Source organism: Protopterus annectens, chromosome 4.part0 (assembly GCF_019279795.1).
Source record: "Protopterus annectens isolate FY-2018-M chromosome 4.part0, PAN1.0, whole genome shotgun sequence".
NCBI classification, from domain to species: domain Eukaryota; kingdom Metazoa; phylum Chordata; order Ceratodontiformes; family Protopteridae; genus Protopterus; species Protopterus annectens.
Window position 1 is genome coordinate 704,171,262 of NC_056733.1, and position 15,070 is coordinate 704,186,331.

General features: G+C 43.4%; 1 protein-coding gene across 1 annotated transcript in view; it reads left to right on the top strand.

The window, feature by feature from the left end:
* The first annotated feature begins 590 nt into the window (after window positions 1–590).
* The window catches only part of LOC122799549 (macrophage migration inhibitory factor-like), a 64,470-nt gene continuing 49,990 nt past the window's right edge, over window positions 591–15,070 (top strand). Inside the window, exon 1 of the mRNA XM_044068678.1 lies at window positions 591–1,121. Coding sequence (XP_043924613.1) covers window positions 1,011–1,121 — 111 coding nt within the window. The 5' untranslated portion in view covers window positions 591–1,010. The remainder of the gene's footprint in view (window positions 1,122–15,070) is intronic.

Sequence of the window (15,070 nt, forward strand, 5' to 3'; positions counted from 1 at the left end):
TCTGTAAACCTCTCAGTTTAATAGTACTAGTGTTTTAAAAGTGTCCCTGATTTTTCTTGATTATGTCAGGATTTGTCCATGATTCTAGTAGAAAGGGTGTAGCCAGCCATACTCTCTGTACTCTAAGGAGCACATTTTTTTCTAAACACGTTAGAAATCTCAGGCCATATTATATCTATAGCCGTCTAATGCCTGTAAATCGTGTATATAGCTTGCTTATAGACTGCAAATCTAAAACACTCCCTCTAGTTTCTGAATGCGGCTTGCGCAGCTGAGAATGTTGCATATCTTAAGTTTGGGGGATGCAACATCTAGACTATTGTGATAGGACCACATTTAAAATGCCAGATAGACTGGTGGGGGAGGGGGCAATAATAACCTGTGGTTTGTTACATCTTTCGGCTTTTCTCGGTTAGGGGTCATCACAGCGGAACTCCAGTCAGCTAATGACAGGCAGTAGTCGCAATAGATTTTTACGTACCGAGTCGCCAGCCCTGACGCATAACCTTCAACAAAGGTACGTTCATTCACGCATGTCTCTCTCCACACAGAAGACGCTTTAGCTGAGAATCGAACAAGACAAAGTGTTACTGTGAGGCGATAACGCTACCGCAGGCTGGACTACCACTGCAGTTCATTAATAGTCTGTGAGTACAAACTGGAATAAGAGGCTGAGACCTATTGCGCTCACACTTATCAAAGATATGCACCGAAAACATGACGATTGATGCATCACTGGTTAAATCAATTAAATAAATATTGCTGCCAGTTTGTGGTGTTACTTACGTGCACACAGACTGGTGCAATGTTCATGTTTAATGTTTGAAACATACGAAGTGCGAGACACATTCTGTTTGCAAAGTTCAGTGTCACTTTAACTGGAGCCCTGCCTCTCCGTGACGTACTAGAGCCCGGCATGTACAAAACAGGAGCACCTTGCATTTTAATTCTTATTTTGAGTGCTTAAGCTTTTCTGGTTATTTGGTAAACGTTTCTTCTGTGGAGCAAAGATGCCCATTTTTAAAGTGTACACCAATGCCCGCAAAAGTGCAGCGACCAAGTCCCTGTTAGAAGAGTTAAACACCGAGCTGGACAAGGCTCTGGGCAAACGTGAGGCAGAGGTAAGGTGGGCTGAGTAATAACCAAACGCATTTTATCGTAACTGTCCAGCTTTTCACTATGGTTTTCGACTATTCCTCATAGTTTGTGTTTTCTGATAAATCACTGGCTATACTAAGCAATGACAGCTATTAAAGGTTTCAGATTTTATATCCCTCAGAAAATCATATCTCAAAGCCTAAAGACGGGGAGCCAATGTCCCCAGAATAAGGACAAATTTTAAATATTACTCTTATAAACTTAGAAAGTTGCTAGAATAGCATGATTTGCCTTAGCATACATGTTTCTGAAGGATATGGAGTCTGAAACTGAAATGGGTGTCATTATTTAGTGACTTCAAGATGAGTGATTTGCCAAAAAAACACAATTTGTATAAGGACCAGACCAAAAATGTAAAGCAAAAATCTGGACAGCTGATGGGTTATGCAAATGCATTTTAATAAAATACCTGTTCTATCAACTTTCTAACTCTTTAGAGCAATAATTAAAATGTATTTCTGATTTTGGGTCTGTATCCCACCGTTTATTTCTGGCTTTGTCCAGATCTCTGGCATTAACAGGTGGACAGTTGTGCAATTTGTGTTGTGTAGTAGCCTGTTGTCAATGAGTGCGGAAGTGTATAGTGCCCACAGGTAGGCTATTGTTAGTGGTGGTTGGGGTACATGCATCTGGTGCTTCTCCCATTTAAGCAGCCAGTGTTCCACGTTTTGGAGATGGAAGGCCGAGAGCTGGAAATCTGCGCAAACTGGTGTGTTTGAGGAAGCAAATAACTGTTTACTATCCTCCTGTTGTGTTGTTTTATAGTTGTGTGGTTCGATTCTCGTGTGGGTGTCTCTTCTCAACTAACTGATTTTGACTCAAAATGTAGCTGAACCTTTTAATAAATCCTAAACCTGGTTACTTTCAGAGAAAAGATGAATGCCATTCTATAAATGAGAAAGTTATAGTTTTGTTTTAGTTCAGAACATGCATGCTAATTCAGTGTTATCTGTCAGGTTAACACATTAAATGTCTCTTATGTCTGGATTTGTCCTCAGTTCTTTAACAGCTATGTAGTACCTCTTAATTCACTACGAAGTCTGTGTAATAATGCCGCAAGTTTCTAGCATCCTTCGTACAGCTGCTTTTATAGCTGAATTTATTTATTTTTTGTTAAACTATATCACCTGTGCACCTCAGCAACATCTCTATCATATACAACTGTTATCAGTTTGGGTTCTAGCGTGTACCTTGAGACTATAACTTGTAATTAAGTGAAGGTGATTGCTGGCATCCTGGTGGGCCTTCAGTGTGGACTCTGGTTTTATCTAGTATTCTAACGTAATTAGGACTGGCCGTTAAGATGCTACCACCTGTCCATCTCAACACAGGGCAGCCCCATTTGGCAACTGTGGGGAGAATATTGAGATTGTTTTGTTTAATAGCTGCCTGAAAGAACTTGAATCTGAAACTCTTTTAAACTGAAACGACTTGGGTAATTCAGTAGGCTTGACATCCGAACAGATGGTAGGGTACGGTTATTTTGGATAAACACGCACCTCTTGCGAGGGTCTGGCATGATCACTGAGTGCCGACAGACCCCCACCTCTATATTCTAAGGTAAGCAAAGGTAGAGTGTTACCTGACCCCCTCCTGAGCTACCAGGAAGGAGGAGCATGCCTAATGGCACTGGCAGGGTGAGGGCTTCAATGCATCCATCTTCATCTATCAAGACTTTTGCCCTTTTTTTTTTCCCCATTCAGGAAGTGTCTTTAGCGGCAGGTGAGTGGATTGGTCATCTTCTAAAGCAAATGTAACAGACATTTGGAGTTGAATGATATAACTTACCATACGTACAATACCAAATTATACAGCTTTTGGTGCAACATGTTTTGCATTTTATTTCTTTGGTAAGGATGGCCTCCAAAATATTTTTCTCAGAGCTGAAAATTGTCACAATGTCAGGGAGAAAACTGAACCCACAGCCTTCACTGCATAAATTAATGCATGTATAAATGTATCAGGCTTTTACTTCTTAGAATGCAAAGTTATAAAATAGTCCCTACATATGATACCCTTAAAATTAACAGGTGTTGGGGTAGTGCAACTATAATCAGATTCAAATCCTCTAAAGACAAGCACTTTGCAATATGTACATCATTTCTCAGTAGTACCATGACGTTTTGTAGGTGTGACTCTACAGAATCTCTTTAAACGGTGAAAAAAAATTCCACTAACTTGATTTGCAACTTTCTGAAGAGTATAATGGGACACTGTAAAATATGCTTTTAAACCCGACCAATTTAGAGTACAAATATAAACAAATTACAATTCAGACAAGTGCTTTATTGCACAATTGTACTTGAGCAAGCTGCAACTTCTCACCTTCTACCACATGTAGGCATTTGAGTGGTAAAGTACAGTTGTATAAAGTCTTACCATAATGGTAGATGTCCTTCATCTTTTATGGGATTCCCTATCATGAAAGACTGACATTTGGACAGTCTACCAAAGCCTACCATTGCTCTAAGGCATGCTGAACATCACCCAAACACTCCTCGCGTAGCGTAAGGCATAAAGGTGACATTTAGGCATATCATCCTTAGAACTGATTGCCCTAGTAGAAACACCAGTCCAAGGAAAACCAAAGAGAACCTGCATTTCCAGGAAGGAAAAAGACTAGGGGTATGAAGAGAGGAAGTGAATACTGCAGCAGTGAAGGCAAGGACATTTACTGTTAAGGTATTTTACACAACTGTACTATGTCCTTACATTCACCGCTGCAGTATTCCTTACAAATGGGAGAGTGCCAAAGGTGAAGAAAAATCTTAGAAGGATGAAGCAGCAGTAGAGTTCTCTAAGAACCCATAAAGAATGACATTACCAAAACCACCCCTAGCTCTGGAGATAGCATCCAACTTGTAGTGTTTGGTAAAGTATGCAGAGAAGTCCAGGTAGCAGCTTCAAGAACAGAATTAGTGTCTAGCCCCTTGAAAAAAGAACCAGAAGAAGCCACAGCTCTAGTAGAATGAGCCTTTACAGAAGGAAGGACGGATCTGGCCATGGAAAGTGTAACAAAAAGAAATAGCTTTGAAATCCAAGTTAAAATAGTTTGCTTGGAAACTGCCAATCCTAAAGACCTAGGATGAAAGGAAACAACTGATCAGATTTTCTGATTGCTTTAGTTTTATCTAAAAATCTGAGCTGTCTATGCACATCCAAAATATGCAGCACACTGTCAGATTGAGGCGAGGGAAAAAGTAGGCAAATTAATAGACTCCACCTTAGGCCTAAAAGAAGGATTAGTATATAAGAACACCCTGTCCTCATGGATATCAAAAAAGGCCGACAAGCCATAAGGGCTTGCAACTCAGACACCTGTCTGGCAGAAGTAAGAGCCAACAAAAAAACAGTCTTCCAAGAACAATATTGCAAAGAAGCCAAAACAGCAGGCTCAAAAGGAGCTTGAGTCAATTTCTCCAGGACAAAATTAAGATCCCAGGAAGGGGGAGCAGGCTTCCTAGGATAACTAATATTAAAGACACCTTTAAGAAATTGTTTAGCCTCAAATCTAGAAGCTAAAGGAGGAGATAAAGGCAGACAATCAGAGACTTCTGATAAGTGGGCCTTAATAGACGAATAGGCCAAACCAGCATTGAGCAACTCACACAAATAAGAAAGAACCAAAGGAACATCCACAGTAAGTGGGTCCAGGTTACAAGAGGGACACCAAATAGAAAACCTCTTCCATTTAGATAAGTATGCTTTCCTAGTAGGTTTCCTGGCCTCCTGCAGGACCTGCAGCATGTCCTCAGAAAAAAGGTGTCTATGAGGAATCAAAACCCACAGTGTTAGCTGGTGTGGACAGGTGGGGATTGGTGAGAGATCCCTTGTGTGTGAGTAGATCCTCCTTGTGAGGTAACTTGTGATTATCTTTAGCTAGATGTAGAAGTAGAGGGAACCAGTGCTGTTGTGGCCAAAAGGGAGTCACCAACAACATTTTGGGAGCATCCTGTTGAATCTTGAACAGGACTTTCAGAATGAGAGGAAGGAGAGGGAATGCATGAAGAAAATCTCCTTCTAAGAAAATGAGAGGGTGTCCACTTTCTGCACTAGAGGACCTGGGACTCTGGCACAAAACAAAGGAAGTTGTCTGTTCAGAGGGGAGGCAAACAGATCTCCAGGCCGGTATGACCCTGACCTTGAGTAGCATCTTACCCTCACCAAGAATGATGCCACAATATGAAGACAAGATGATCAATTTCAACAATTGGCTTAAGTACTGGTGTCATTCAAAGGGGATCCAATGCCTGTCAGCTTGGGATGATATGCTCGATAAGCCACGATGCTTCGCTAGGGACAGCTTGCACCTGCACCCCTGGGCTTTTGGATATTGGCAAAGGCTCTTGCTACCCCCATAGTGCCTTTTTTAGGCAAGGCTCAAAAGACAAACCCACCTCCATAGGTATCACAAGGGATAAGAAACTAAGAGTATTGCTACTCAGCGCCAGAAGTCTAAACCTCAAGATGCACGCACTCGAAACTCTCCTTAACATGGAGAACATCGATATCCGTGCAGTAACAGAAACCTGGTTCAGGGCTCCCGAGAGCACCCCAGCACTACCAGGTTATATCTCATACCATACTTTTCGGCCCCAAAACTTGGACCGAACCACTAAAGGAGGGGGAGTATCAATATTCATCAAAGATACCCACACCTCCAGGTTGGTGGCAAAGCACGAAGCATCAGAGACTATCCATGTGCAACTAACAGTGAGTAAAACTGCCTTCCAGTTTATAGCCTGCTACAGACCACCCTCCCAAACCCAGGAACCCCACTCAGCCTTCCTGAGAACACCAAATATGAAGGTCTCTCCAAATACCATTATATTGGGCGACTTCAACTACCCAAACATAGACTGGGAGCATCACCCTAGCCCAAAGGTTCCTAGAATTTATAAACTCAAATACTATGGAACAACTTGTTACCACTCCCACAAGAGGGGAAAACATGCTGGACCTGATCATCACCAACATGGGGACTCTATGCTCCAGACCAGAAGTGTATCCCTCACTGGTAAGATCAGACCATAAACTAATCTCACTGGATATTCACATCCCAACCCCACCCCCTGCCCAGAAAACCACAGTGAAAAACTTCTCTAAAGAAAATTTCACACTCCTCAAAACCAAGATGGAATCCTTCAAAGCCCCCAGACCTGTGGAAAATACGGCCCAGACCGCAGAATCCTTTATAAACACATTCTATGAACACCTTCAGGAATGCATGGATCATGCGATCCCAAATAAAACCAAGACCCAATCCTCCAAAGGCAGACGTCCTGTCTGGTGGACCCCAGCCATAAATAAACTATACAATAGAAGGAGGAAGCTACTAAATGATAGAGCAAAATCCCAAAAAGGGAAGGCATCACTGATCAGTATTAGCAAAAAACTATGGGCACTCATAAAATTGTCTAAGGCCAGCATCGAGAGAAAAATTGCACAGGACACCAAGGATAATCACAAGGCTTTTTTTAGTTGTTAGGAACCTGGGTGGGAATTCCCAGATATGCTCATAATTAGTCCAAAATGACAAAAAATACACTGAACCCACAGACATTGCCAACATCCTAGCTGACAGGTTCAGCGCAAACTTCTCCCCCCCTCCCCACCAAAAGGGCAAATATCTATCCCAGCAGTGTGCTGCCCCCCTGACATCTCAGATGCTCAGGTAAGAGCCGCCCTCTCCAAAGCAAAAAACACAGCATCAATGGGACCAGACGGTGTCCTGGGCTGCGTCCTACATGAACTCCAAGAAGAGCTAAACCCAAACATAAAACTACTGTTCAATCTCAGCCTTACTACAGGATATGTGCCCAAAGAGTGGCGTACAGCAACAGTGGTCCCTCTCCATAAAAGTGGTGCCTCAACGGATCCTGGAAACTATCGCCCCATAAGCCTGACTAGCTTGGTCTGCAATGCTATGGAAAGGATCATCATGGACCTCATAAATAAAGATATTGGGGACCTACAGACACTGGATCCTACCCAGTTCGGCTTTGTTAAGGGCAGATCCTGCCTCTTAAACCTGGTTGATTTCTTTGAAACAGTCACCAAGGTCATTGACGAGGGGAAGGTGGTCCACACAGCCTACCTGGACCTCGCAAAAGCCTTCGATGCAATACCCCACTCGGGCATTATAGATAAGCTCACCAGCTTAAATAATAAACCCTTCTGTCACTAGATGGATTGCAAACTGGTCAAGGACAGAACACACATGGTTAGAATTGCTGGAGCCATGTCAGACTCCAAACCAGTTACAAGTGGTGTCCCACAAGGCTCAGTCCTGGGACCTCTCTTGTTTGGTATATATTTCTCGGAGGTGCAGACCAACATGGAAGGATTGTGGCTGACCAAGTTCGAAGATGACTGCAAACTGGGCGCCATAATCGACTCTCCAGCCGACACAAGCATCCTCCAAAAGGACCTCATAGAAACAGACAACTGGTGCCAGAGCCATGGCCTCAAGCTAAATGCCAAAAAGTGTATAGTGATCCCCTTTGGCAAAAACAAAGTGCCCACAAATTACCACATAGGTGGTAATCCATTAAGTACAGAAGAAGTAATTAGGGACCTGGGGACCCAAGTTGATAGCAGTCTCTCATTTGACAACCACGTGGCCAAAGTGGTTAAAAGAACATTTTATATAGCCCACCTAATCATGAAGGGATTCGCATCTAGATCAGGGGAGGTCATTGTGCTTCTTTACTCATCCCTCATCAGGCCCATAATTGAGTACAATGCCCCTTTTGGGATGTACCTTACCAGACACCTGCAGCAACTTGAAGACCTGGGGACCCAAGTTGATAGCAGTCTCTCATTTGACAACCACGTGGCCAGAGTGGTTAGAAAAACATTTTATATAGCCCATCTAATCATGAAGCGATTCACATCTAGATCAGGGGAGGTCATTGTGCCTCTTTACTCATCCCTCGTCAGGCCCATAGTTGAGTACAATGCCCCTTTTGGGATGTACCTTACCAGACACCTGCAGCAACTTGAAAGACCCCAAAAGTACCTCACCAAGAGGATCAAAGGGCTCAAACAAATGCCATATGCTGCCCGGTTAAAGAAACTCCAGCTCTACTCAGTGGCATACCGCCTGTTCAGAGGTGATCTGTGCCTGACGTATAAAGCCATGTCCAACCTGGAATTAATGGACATGCTGCACCTCAGAAAATCCAAATCCCATCGAGCTACGTGCTCGAGAGACTTGAACCTCAGCACTGAAATAAATAGGACATGCTGGAGGGACAAATTCGTAACCCAGAGGCTCCCTTCACTCTGGAATAAAATCCCAGTCCAGGTTAGGCAGAGTCCCTCATTGACTCTTCAAGAGGAATCTTGATGAGTGGATGGGCGATCGTAGGTTTACCCCAGGTATCATTTCTGTGTCACTGTTAGACAGAGGCACAGTATACTAACCTCGAAAAAGGGCATAGCAAAATTAATTTAAAATGGGTGGTGAAAGCCAAACACATTCTGGCTAGGCTTATAAATGCCCTAGGGCAGATAGCCTAGTATGAACCTATGAACCTATCTATTGGAGGAGCACCCCACTGGTGGACAGTGCCCCGAAAACATCCCTGTGAGGCATTTATTCATGGGATTGAGTGAAGTACCTGCTCAGAGTGTCTGCCACAATATTCTGATCTGAAGGAATATAAACTGCCTGAAGAGTCACTTGATACTTGACAGGCAGATCTCATGCCAGAAGTGCCAGCCGGTAAAGAAGATAAGATCTTGTTCCCCCCTGTCTGTTGCTATACCACATAACTGTGGTATTGTCTGTGAATACAATGGGTGACCCTGGAGAGAACAGTATGAAAGGCCTAAAGAGCCAGCATAAGAGCTCTCATCTCTTTGCTGATTTGCTCCTTCTGCTAATGAGGTGATCACACTCCCTTGTACCTTCAGGGAGTCAAAAGTTGCTCCCAGCATCTGTGAACACATCCTGAGAGGAAAGATGAGGATGAAAAGGGATCCCTGGATTCCAAGAAGTTCCTTTTTGAGACATGGAAGAAGAAGAACTGTAAAATCTAGAAGATGCACATGTTGAAGCCACACTGACTTCAGAAACCGCTGGAACTTCATGTGGAGTTTGGCCAGAAGGAGCATTGGAATGGTGGAAGCCATATAACCCAGAGCTCTCAAACTCCCTGGCTGTAATAGACGCCAGGGAAGAAGAGTTTGAAAGTAAGAATTTGAAAGTAAGAAATGAGAGTAAGGCCTTTGGAGGAGGCAGGGATGGAAGCACTGGCACCATCTGAATCCTGCAACCCGGAAAAACATGATCCTGAGAAGGAGTCATTCTATCTTGAAACCTAGGCTCTGAAGAAAAGAAATGGCAAAGTGAAGATTTTGCAAAAGGACCTTCAGAGATGATGCCTGAATCATCAGATCATCCAAGTAAGGAAATATTTGGATTCCTTGAAGCCTGCAAAAAGCAATCCCAGGAGCAAGGCATTTGGTGAATGCCCTTGGGGCAGTAGAAGAGCCAAAGGGCAAAGCACATAACTGAATATGCCAGGAAGCAACAGAGAAACACAAACTTCCTGAAAAGAATATGGATTGGAATATGGAAATAAGCATCCTTGAGATCCAGAGACATGAGAAAGGCCTGAGGGAGCAAGAGAGGAAATAGTCTGAAGAGACAACATCCGAAAGGAAGACACCTTAAGTAAAGTCTTCAGATGAGAGAGGTCTAGAATTGGTCTCCAAGTACCATCTTTTCTCGGCAATAGAAACATTATTGAATAAAACACCTTCCCCTTTGGGATACAGGCACCTCTTGAATAGTACCCTGAGACAAGAGATCTCAAAGAACCTGTGGGGGGAAAAAGGAAGTTGTTCCCAAGGAGGCCGAGGAATGCCCATAAAAGGAGAATGGGATATCCACATCATGAAGTACTGCTGATGAATGATTGACAGAACCAAAGAATCCTGGGTAAAATGAAGCCAGATAGGAAAAGAAAGAGGAATATGTCTGGGAACAGGCGGGATAGTTAGCCAGCACCTTGTTTGCCAGGAAAGGAAGTCTTTTGAATCCCTGCAGTCTGAGTGGCCTTAGCAGGAGGAGCCCATTTACCACACTTTTTACCTTTAGCAGGAGGGTGAGATTGCCTACAAACCAAGGCTGGCTTAGAAGGGTAGTTTCTCTGAAATTTAGGCACAGGAGACATAAACACATGTTTAATTTCCTGTGAGGCCTTCCCCTTGTCCTGAAAATGCTTAAACCAGCAGCCGCTTCCCCAAACAAAAGTTTATTATCCAGATGAGCATCCATTAACTTAGTCTTCAACCTTTATCTGATGGTATTAAGGCTAAGCCAAGAATACCTACTCATTACTGAACCAAAAGCAGCAGCCCTAGAAGAGGCATCTGCTGCATCATAACTACATTTGATCAAATGACGAGCTACTTGAGAGGAAGTCCCTAGCAAGGAAAGAGCAGATTTACTCAAGATTCTGGAAGATCAGAAAAAACTGACAAGCCCGAGAAAGAAGAGCCAGCACATAATGAGACATATGGGTCTGATAATTAATTGCCCTAAAAGCAAGGGTAGCCAAAGTATAAACTTTCTTACCCAGCCTGTCCATGGTTTTGCTGTCCTTGTCAGACGGCAGTAACTTGGATGAAGGAAGCAATTGAGATGGCTTATCAGAAGCTACAGACACCATAGAGGGGTCAGCAGCAGGACATTTGAACAAAAATGAAAAACCTATCAGGCTTCTTGGGGGCAGAAAATCGGGCACTTTACAGGCATTGGAAAAAACATCCAGTAAAGCAGCCAAAACAGGGGGAATATCACTACTATTAGATTCCTCCTCCTCAGACCCGTAGTCTAATGGAGAAGGAATCTGAGTAGAATAAGTAAGGGATTTTTCATCAGAATCCAACTCTTCCTCAGAGTTCAGTTCCCTGGGCATTTTAAGTGGAGAAGAGGACCAAGGAACATTAAATAACCCCTGATTAAAGGGCTGCCACTCACTTCATGGATCCCTAGGAGCAGAAGAAATGTTTAGTTTTCAGTTTCTTTTTTGAGGGAATATCCACTCTAGAAAACCGAGAAGGGTCTGACTCTGGACGTCATTCGACAACTGTAGTAGGAACTTCTTCCCTAAGAAGAATCTGCAGAACCCCCTTGACCCCTTGGAAACAGTTAACCGTGGTTACCCCGGAGCATCTGAAATGGATGCTTACAAAGCCTTGTTGGATATGCTACCCACAAGATCCCTGCCAGCCTCCAAGATGGATGTGGCAGAGAAATCTGACAACACAGCCAGAAGAACCTCTGGGTTTGCAACAACCTCGGGAGAAACACCCTGCAGGGGTTGATCAGCAGAAGATTCCAATCTTACCTTTTTCACTTTCTTCCCTGAGAGCTGACTCTCAGGGCAGGAAGTTCCTTCCAATGTATCTTCAGCAAGAAGCTTAAGATGCTGGTTCTCAAGATACAATGAAAGGAAGAAAGCCTACTATGAAGAGTTTTTGGGATGAACACCTTACAAATTGGACAAGACATGTGGTTATGAGAAGCTCCTAGGAAATAAAGGCACTTATGCTGATGTTCTTTATGGGGAATCTTGTCTCCCACACTGGCATTTACCCTTCCTGGGTGACATTAACACCAAACAGCACAAATAAAAGAACAAAACCCCAATAGGGTACTTTTCTGCAATGGTGAGGCCTTCAGCAAACAGGAGTAATCACTGGAATACAAAAATACAGTAAAAATGGCAGATAACAGATATGGGTAAATAGATCAATGGTTAGAAACAGCATTCAGACTGGAAGCAAAGATGTTCTGAGGAAGTTATGTCAGAACATCATGTTTATGCTCTACTACACAAGGAGCATTTGGGTGATATTCATCCTACCTTAAAGCGATGGTAGGCTTTGGTAGACTGGCCAGACATTGGGCTTCCATGGCAGGGAATCCCGTAAGTGATGAATACTGCAGTGGTGAACGTAAGGACATCTAATGTCCTCGAGACCTCTCAACTGAGAAAGCAGCAAGGTTTTACACCATACCTCATCTTTGCTCAGCAATTCTTGACAAAACATAAAATGGGGGACCATTTGTCAATTCTGTAACTTGGAGGTGTTCAGAATGCCTAGTCTTTACTGACTAAAATTTAATGGGAAATGTTTCCTCAGAAAATCAAAACAAGTGGCAAGACAAAATCATAGATCTTTGAGGTATGCTTTACACGCAGGATTAATGAAGGTTACTGCTGTAGCTTTTCAGGTTGGGCATGTCTTAAGACTTTATCAGTATTTTGTTAGTTAACCATGCAAACAGAACTAAGGAAGGACCACTTGCCCTTTTCATCATGGCTTCCTTGTCTTTGCAGTTTGGCTAAGGCTTGGTTGTGCTACCAGTAATATCAGGATGTCCAAAGACTTGTTTGGGTAGGTGGGCTGACTAAGGATCCTTCTCTGCTGTAAGTTGAGCACAGGGCATAAGACTTAGTGTAAGGAGGCATATATGCCGCGAAAAGCAAACATTGCTACTCTTGACAGTAGCTGGTCCCATAGCTTTAAAATGAATACTGTACTTTACACATTTGGACCATTAACAATGAAGCAAGTCAGTAATGTGAGAGTAACTTGGGCTTTCACATGGAAGGGTATGCTGAGCAGTGGAGCTAAAGTTTGGTTGGGGTAGTTGCCTGAGGATGGCTAGTGCAGATGCTGTAAGGTTTTTACAGTGGCGGGGGAACAAGACAGTAAACTGGCCTTTTTAAGAGGGTGTAGCCCATGATTTACATGCATCTCAAACTTGAGTGCTGCCTGCAGCCGGTAATATTTCTTTTAATCAGTTTCAAATCTGGACCAAGATTCCTCCCTAGAGTAAATCTCCAAGTCTTCAGCTCTTGAGTTTAGTGTCATGTATCTGTGTATATATCAATGAGATTGCATTTAATATGGAAAGGTAATGGTGAAAGTCTCTCTCCCCCAAATTGTTGTCAGGAAAGCTTATTGGTTTGTTTTGCATCTGATCAGATAAGCTCTGGGTAGTCTGTTTTCAACAGTGCCAATGTTTTGCACCACTGCTTGATATCACTACAGGTATGCTCTTGTAAGCCTTTCCATAAATCTTTGAAGGAATGCTGCTGTAAACATTGGCAATATAGAGAACAGACCTTTGGCTTTCGCTTGTGGGATTGAATCTAAAAGGCAGTTCTAACTTGAGTGTTTTAGAAGCCTGATTGCTTATTGTGAGATCAGTATCATAGCAATGTGAGATCAGTATCATAGCAATGATAGCCCAAGAACGTTGGGTTCATTAGCCAAAAATGTTATATTAATGAATTATACCTTCCTGGAAACTTGCACCCCAGCCATGTGTGCAGACATGAATGCTGTATAATGAACAGGGTTCCCAGCCATGTGTGCAGACATGAAGGCTGTGTAATGACCAGGGTTCTCGGCCATGTATACAGACATGAAGGCTGTGTAATGACCAGGATTTTCAGCCATGTGTGCAGACATGAAGGCTGTGTAATGACCAGGGTTCCCGGCCATGTGTGCAGACATGAAGGCTGTGTAATGACCAGGGTTCCCGGCCATGTGTGCAGACATGAAGGCTGTGTAATGACCAGGATTCCCAGCCATATATGCAGACATGAAGGCTGTGTAATGACCAGGGTTCTCGGCCATGTGTGCAGACATGAAGGCTGTGTAATGACCAGGGTTCCCGGCCATGTGTGCAGACATGAAGGCTGTGTAATGACCAGGGTTCCGGCCATGTGTGCAGACATGAAGGCTGTGTAATGACCAGGGTTCCCGGCCATGTGTGCAGACATGAAGGCTGTGTAATGATTTCTCGGCCATGTGTGTAGACATGAAGGCTGTGTAATGACCAGGGTTCTCTGCCATGTGTGCAGACATGAAGGCTGTGTAATGATCATGGTTCTCAGTGGTTAAGTCCCGCAGTAGTTCTACCAGCAGAGCCACAGAGCAGTGTGCCTCTAAAATTTGTGGCAGACTCATTCTTTGTCAACTGCTGGTGGGCTGCATGTCTTTAGGTAAGAGTGCACATGGAGTGAGCTTAAAACATGGGGAGTCTGGGGGCTGACGTTGAGTACTCCAGTGTTTGGTAACTTATTTGTGGTCTGCTTTTTGAAACTCAAGGTCTAACATTAACAATTCTGATTGTCTTAAAAACTGCTGCAAAGTTAAGTCCTTGTATATCTGAACTATGCAGTACATTAACTGTGATAAAGAGGTTATTATATTAACTTTTGGAGACTGAGCAGCTGATGGTGGCACATGTGCATTCCTCCAATGCTTAACCACACCTCCCTGCTGGGAATGCCTAGATAAATGCCCCCAGATGGGTATTACCATCCATCCCTGCCAGCACCTGTGACACCAGAACCACTAATTGAATCCAGGTCACCTGGGCTGTACCTGGTGCTGTATCCCTCTACACCATGGCACTGGCTTAATCACACTGGACTTTTGACCAACGTTCAGTGCCCCTGTACTTGCTGCTAGTTCATCTCTAAGTTGCTGATTTCCTAAATGTCCGAGTTTGCTGCATACCTTGACTACTGCTTTATATGCCTTACTGCAAGTTCATTTAATACTTTTCAGCTGCTTTGCTATACTTGGGGTGGGGTGGTTTCTATTGAAGGTCTCTGTAGAGAGGCTGTAAAATCTGTCTTTTTCCTTGCCAGACTGCAGCTTCTTTAGGTAGCCCATGCTATCCTTTCAGTGACGCAATTTTAGTTTTGCATTAACATTACTTCAATTCAGAAATGAGAGCAACTCTTCTGTGGCAAGTTCTGCTAGCTGCAAAATTAATGGGACCAAATGGTACTAGGTGGGCAGATAATGAATCACTCCTAGTGTTGTCAGTGGTGTGGGGTACTGCCATGACAGGCTGTTTATCTTGCAT